At 49.6% G+C, this 7203-nt stretch overlaps 1 protein-coding gene across 2 annotated transcripts in view; it reads right to left on the reverse strand.

Moving 5' to 3' along the window:
• Positions 1-382, reverse strand: part of BMAL2 (basic helix-loop-helix ARNT like 2) — a 40315-nt gene extending 39933 nt beyond the window's left edge. For both annotated transcript variants that reach the window (XR_010790201.1, XM_066590125.1), the window contains exon 1: positions 266-382. Coding sequence is in view for 1 of the 2 variants with exons in the window: in XM_066590125.1 (XP_066446222.1) it covers positions 266-338 (73 nt within the window). In the remaining variant the exon portion in view is untranslated. The remainder of the gene's footprint in view (positions 1-265) is intronic.
• Between the last annotated feature and the right edge of the window lie 6821 nt (positions 383-7203).

Consider the following 7203-nt stretch of genomic DNA (forward strand, 5'->3'; position numbering starts at 1 on the left):
AGAGGTACACACATACTGTATGGTGTATATATATATATATATATATATATATATATATATATATATATATATAAGTGCTGCACGCACACACACACATATATATATATACATACACACACACACACACTGTTCGGTATAGCTGGAGGCATCTACAAGGGTCCATCCCGCCCGGCATGATACAACAGCTGCGGCCGCCTCCCGCACGGACATGACCAGTGACATGAGATCCCGGCGGTCCGGCAGCCGTGCGCCCCCACGCACTTACCCGGCAGCTCGACCCCGTCCCCCCCGGCGGCGGACATGATGCTCCCCAGCAGCCTGCATTGAGGATCCCGCATTCCTGGCCGGAGCCGGCTCCGACTGCTGAGCCCGCCCCGACTGCTGAGCCCGCCGATAGTCCACACCCCTTCCTGCCAACTACACTCCGCCCACATCACGAAGTACACGTCTTATTGGTCGGCGGAAGAAGCGCGAGAGTGATGAGAGGCGGAGCCTGGCGTCTCCAAGGTAACGAAGATGCTTAGTAATATCAGGCGGGGGCTGCGCGGATGGCAGAGCAGGGCACGGTCACGTGACTACGGGCAGGGAAGGTCGGCCAATGAGGAGGAATTACCCATAGCAACCAATCAGAGCCGGGCTTTCATTTCCAGCGCTTTCCATACAGAAGAGCTGGTTGCTATGGGCAACGACTGCAGTTTCTTTCAATTAGTTCTGATATATTTGTTGCTATTTATTATTTAGGGGGTCCGTATTAGTATAGGGGTTTGGTGACAATTCTTTATGGCCCCCCTTACGAGAATACCAAAACCCCGCAGCCCATCCACCTAATAGCCCCCCCCCCTCCCCCCTGGAAATGTTGTTATGGTACTCTGTGTGGTTAATCTTCAGTCAAGGTGGAAGAACATCAAATATTAGAGAAGTGTTCACAGAATACAAGCTACTAAGCCAGTCCCAGAAGTAGCATCAGAAGTACGGTAGTCCCAGAAATATCATCAGAAGTACGGTAGTCCCAGAAGTAGCATCAGAAGTATGGTAGTCCCAGAAGTGGTTCTAGAAGTACGGTAGTCCCAGAAGTAGTTCTAGAAGTACGGTAGTCTCAGAAGTAGTTCTAGAAGTACGGTAGTCCCAGAAGTGGTTCTAGAAGTACGGTAGTCCCAGAAGTGGTTCTAGAAGTACGGTAGTCCCAGAAGTGGTTCTAGAAGTACGGTAGTCCCAGAAGTGGTTCTAGAAGTACGGTAGTCCCAGAAGTAGTTCTAGAAGTATGGTAGTCTCAGAAGTAGTTCTAGAAGTACGGTAGTCCCAGAAGTAGCATCAGAAGTACGGTAGTCCCAGAAGTAGCATCAGAAGTACGGTAGTCCCAGTAGCAGTCCCAGAAGTACGGTAGTCCCAGAAGTAGCCCCAGTAGTAGTCCCAGAAGTACGGTTGTCCTAGAAGTACGATAGTTCCAGAAGTACGGTAGTCCCAGAAATATCATCAGAAGTACGGTAGTCCCAGAAGTAGCCCCAGTAGTAGTCCCAGAAGTACGGTTGTCCTAGAAGTACGATAGTTCCAGAAGTACGGTAGTCCCAGAAATAGTTCCCGAAGTAGCCCCAGTAGTAGTCCCAGACGCAGCATCAGAAGTATGGTAGTCCCAGTAGTAGCCCCAGAAGTACGGTAGTCACAGTAGTAGTTCCCAAAGTACAGTAGTCCCAGAAGTAGTCCCATCAGCTATAAAGCTTTATCCAAGCTTTCATTTGAGCCCATAGATTTATGATATCTGAGTCCACTTCCTCTTGCCAGTAATGCTGCCTTGTTCCTGCGATGTGGCGCTCCTCTACCATGTTTTTAACATATTCGCCAGTCCTCTGCAGACGCCCCGGGGTGCAGTGAGGATATGTTAGGGACCCAGATGTGAGTGTTATACTTATCGGGGTCCCCGCTGACAGTCACTCCTCCTCCAGAGCCAGCGGGACCAGGGAAATAAAATCACATCTTTGGGCCCCTGGCATGTCCCCACAGAACCTAACTTAGGGGACAGAACAGGGTAACATACGCTGTTTTGCCATTAGTATCAGAACCATTTTTTTCCCTGGTTAGCCAGGCCCCCCGGACATGGGTAGGGCTGCCCCCTCCCTCCCATGGCCTGAGGTGTGTATTAGTATAGGGGCTCGGTTTGGTCTGGGGTCTGTATTAGTATAAACCAGTGGGGGCGAACCTATGGCAAGCGTGCCATAAGCGACACGCAGAGCCCACACTGCTGGCACGCAGAGCCGTCAGCTGCTCAACACATTAGTGAAGACTAGCAGGGGCCGCGGTTCCCCTACTGGTATTCACACTGTGGCGCTGCTAGCGGTGCTGATCCCGGCACACATTGCGACGTCAGTGTGCAGCCAGGATCCTCCTCCCCCCTCCCTCACGTCTCCTCTTAGGTTCCGCGAGAGCAGGGGAGGAGGTGTCCAGCAGCACACTGACGTCACAGTGTGCGCCGGGATCAGCGTCAGCAGAAGCGCCGAGCAGAGGGGGAGGGGGGTATGCATATGGGTCTATTACTATTACTACAGGGGCCGCTGTGGGATGTCACTATTATACTGGGGCCGCTGTGGGATGTCACTATTATACAGGGGGCCGCTCTGGGATGTCACTGTTACTACAGGGGGCCGCTGTGGGATGTCACTGTTACTACTGGGGGCCGCTGTGGGACATTATTATTATTACGTGGGGCTGTTGTGGGATCTCACTATTATACTGGGGGCCGCTGTGGGATGTCACTATTATCCTGGGGCCGCTGTGGGATGTCACTATTATACTGGGGGCCGCTGTGGGATGTCACTATTATACTGGGGGCCGCTGTGGGATGTCACTATTACTACTGGGGCCGCTGTGGGATGTCACTATTATACTGGGGGCCGCTGTGGAATGTCACTATTATACTGGCGGCCGCTGTGGGATGTCACTATTATACAGGGGGCCGCTGTGGGATGTCACTGTTATACTGGAGGCCGCTGTGGGATGTCACTATTATACTGGGGGCCGCTGTGGGATGTCACTATTATACTGGCGGCCGCTGTGGGATGTCACTATTATACTGGCGGCCGCTGTGGGATGTCACTATTATACTGGGGGCCGCTGTGGGATGGCATCATCATGTCCAACAGTGCTGCCCGCCTTACAGCATCCCATCTTAGCAGCAATACCTAACCCGTGTGTCGCGGCTCCTGGCCTGGGAATCCCTCAGTCGACATTACGTGGTCTCCCAGGTAGCGCTCTTGGCTCCTGGTATCTGTGTGGCCGATGGACAGCAGCGGCATGCTTCCAGCAGCAGAAGACCGGCAGTGGCCAAGACTGGCGGGGAGTCCAGTGAGAGTTAAGGCTGGACCTCAGAAGGGGATACCGGCGGGGAGTGCAAGGACACACGCAAGTGCGCTGAGGACTGTCACGGGCGGGGGGGGGGGGGGGGTACTTGCTGCTTTATCGGAGGGTTGGGCTTCACGGACACGCTGGACTCCATCTCATCACCCCAATGTGTTCCACGGGGGAGAGTCAGGAGGCTGCCGTACACGTAATATGATCGCAGGTTTATATGATCACCCTAGTGCCTCGTGTCCACGGCCCGCACAGCATCCAGCCCCGCCCGTGAGCCCTGCTTACATGACCTCCCCAGCAGCGGCATCCGCGTGGATCGCTGCACTTCCAGGGTAGCTGCACTGCGCATGGTCCTCATGGCTCGCCGTCAGACATGTACAAAGTAGTTTTTTAAAAATCTGCTGCTTTCCTGTGGATCCGCGGCACGTCCGCCATGACAGCAGCCCGTGTGCCGCGGATAAGACGGCTTGCATTAACTTCAATGCGATATCCGCAAGGAAACGGAGCGCGCTGCGACTGGTTTAAAATACCAAAAGCTCCAGAAATCAAATGTGCAGGTTTTATCCATTTGCGGACGCCCGTGCCTCTCTACGAGCGGGTGCACCGCCCAGATTCCACAAGTCAAATTAGCCCGTGGACACTGGGCCTCAGGGATGCTAGGTAAGCTGCTGCATGGTAGTCACCTTCACCATGTTTGGGCAGCTGATGCCCTTGCCAGTCTGATTAGGTAACATTTCTGGGCAGATCACCATCTGAGTCAACAAGATAATTGCAGCTTTTGTAGATTGTACAAGGAAGTGAAGGCGGACGGATACTAAGAAGCAGAAGCAGGTTTTGTGAGGTCACCGCATGCCAACCCGCAGGAACCAGGCGTCATCAGGATCTAATGATGTGCCATCCTGGCACTGTCACAGACCCATCATCATCACAGGAGAGGGATCACACCATAAGTAATGTATGTACACAGTGACTCCACCACCATATAGTGAGTACAGCTCTGGAGTATAATACAGGATGTAACTCAGGAGCAGTACAGGATAAGTAATGTATGTACACAGTGACCACACCAGCAGAATAGTGAGTGCAGCTCTGGGGTATAATACAGGATGTAACTCAGGGGCAGTACAGGATAAGTAATGTATGTACACAGTGACTCCACCAGCAGAATAGTGAGTGCAGCTCTGGAGTATAATACAGGATGTAACTCAGGAGCAGTACAGGATAAGTAATGTATGTACACAGTGACTCCACCACCATATAGTGAGTGCAGCTCTGGGGTATAATACAGGATGTAACTCAGGATCAGTACAGGATAAGTAATGTATGTACACAGTGACTCCACCAGCAGAATAGTGAGTGCAGCTCTGGGGTATAATACAGGATGTAACTCAGGGTCAGTACAGGATAAGTAATGTATGTACACAGTGACTCCACCAGCAGAATAGTGAGTGCAGCTCTGGGGTATAATACAGGATGTAACTCAGGAGCAGTAGAGGATAAGTAATGTATGTACACAGTGACTCCACCAGCAGAATAGTGAGTGCAGCTCTGGAGGATAATACAGGATGGAACTCAGGGTCAGTACAGGATAAGTAATGTATGTACACAGTGACTCCACCAGCAGAATAGTGAGTGCAGCTCTGGGGTATAATACAGGATGTAACTCAGGATCAGTACAGGATAAGTAATGTATGTACACAGTGACTCCACCAGCAGAATAGTGAGTGCAGCTCCGGAGTATAATACAGGATGTAACTCAGGATCAGTACAGGATAAGTAATGTATGTACAGAGTGACTCCACCAGCAGAATAGTGAGTGCAGCTCTGGAGTATAATACAGGATGTAACTCAGGGTCAGTACAGGATAAGTAATGTATGTACACAGTGACTCCACCAGCAGAATAGTGAGTGCAGCTCTGGAGTATAATACAGGATGTAACTCAGGAGCAGTACAGGATAAGTAATGTATGTACACAGTGACTCCACCACCATATAGTGAGTGCAGCTCTGGGGTATAATACAGGATGTAACTCAGGAGCAGTACAGGATTAGTAATGTATGTATGTATACATTGACTCCACCACTATATAGTGAGTGCAGCTCTGGAGTATAATACGGGATGTAACTCAGGGTCAGTACAGGATAAGTAATGTATGTACACAGTGACTCCACCAGCAGAATAGTGAGTGCAGCTCTGGGGTATAATACAGGATGTAACTCAGGATCAGTACAGGATAAGTAATGTATGTACACAGTGACTCCACCACCATATAGTGAGTGCAGCTCTGGGGTATAATACAGGATGTAACTCAGGATCAGTACAGGATAAGTAATGTATGTACACAGTGACTCCACCAGCAGAATAGTGAGTGCGGCTCTGGGGTATAATACAGGATGTAACTCAGGATCAGTACAGGATAAGTAATGTATGTACACAGTGACTCCACCAGCAGAATAGTGAGTGCAGCTCTGCAGTATAATACAGGATGTAACTCAGGATCAGTACAGGATAAGTAATGTATGTACACAGTGACTCCACCAGCAGAATAGTGAGTGCAGCTCTGGAGTATAATACAGGATGTAACTCAGGATCAGTACAGGATAAGTAATGTATGTACACAGTGACTCCACCAGCAGAATAATGAGTGCAGCTCTGGGGTATAATACAGGATGTAACTCAGGATCAGTACAGGATAAGTAATGTATGTACAGTGACTCCACCAGCAGAATAGTGAGTGCAGCTCTGGGGTATAATACAGGATGTAACTCAGGGTCAGTACAGGATAAGTAATGTATGTACACAGTGACTCCACCAGCAGAATAGTGAGTGCAGCTCTGGAGTATAATACAGGATGTAACTCAGAATCAGTACAGGATAAGTAATGTATGTACACAGTGACTCCACCAGCAGAATAGTGAGTGCAGCTCTGGAGTATAATACAGGATGTAACTCAGGAGCAGTACAGGATAAGTAATGTATGTACACAGTGACTCCACCAGCAGAATAGTGAGTGCAGCTCTGGGGTATAATACAGGATGTAACTCAGGATCAGTACAGGATAAGTAATGTATGTACACAGTGACTCCACCAGCAGAATAGTGAGTGCAGCTCTGCAGTATAATACAGGATGTAACTCAGGATCAGTACAGGATAAGTAATGTATGTACACAGTGACTCCACCACCATATAGTGAGTGCAGCAACGTTTTTAGTAACTTTGTACAGACTGCTGTAGATTCATTCCAATGGCGTCATTAATCTACTTTTGCATTTAAATGTTATAATACATTCATATGAACAAAATCCAACATGCCTGCTGACAGTCTCCACCCTTTGCTGTGGTGGTTCATACATGTAGATGCCAGGCTGTGGGTTCATGCGTGCCTGGGCAGCGCATTAGTGTAAGGTTGAAGATTATTGAAGCCAAACCCTCCGTGATCTTTATGTAACAGTAGCTTCATGAGAGGAGAGGGCACCGCCACGGGGTATGATCTGGCTCCTGGCACCGTAACGGCTACACATGACATATGAGTTATAGATAGCAGATTCTATACAGCAGGCCTGAGCATGTACAGAGTGCTGGTGATGTACTGTATATAAAGGACAGCCCTATCTCATCTGGGCACCTATGGCAGTGCCACATACGCATGGCAAACCTTAGTGCTATATTATGCAATCTTCTCATCACCTCATTTATAGAACATGCCTCGACGGGCATACAAATACGGGTAAAAGTATGGCACCTGCTAACGAGGAATCAGGATCAAAAAACAAAACTAAATGCCTGGCTAAGAATGAGAGTGCTACGTGAGCGCCCTCTACTGGTGCAGACAGGGGCTGCACGACCACACTTGAGCGCAC

The sequence above is a fragment of the Eleutherodactylus coqui genome, chromosome 2 (assembly GCF_035609145.1).
Source record: "Eleutherodactylus coqui strain aEleCoq1 chromosome 2, aEleCoq1.hap1, whole genome shotgun sequence".
NCBI lineage: Eukaryota > Metazoa > Chordata > Amphibia > Anura > Eleutherodactylidae > Eleutherodactylus > Eleutherodactylus coqui.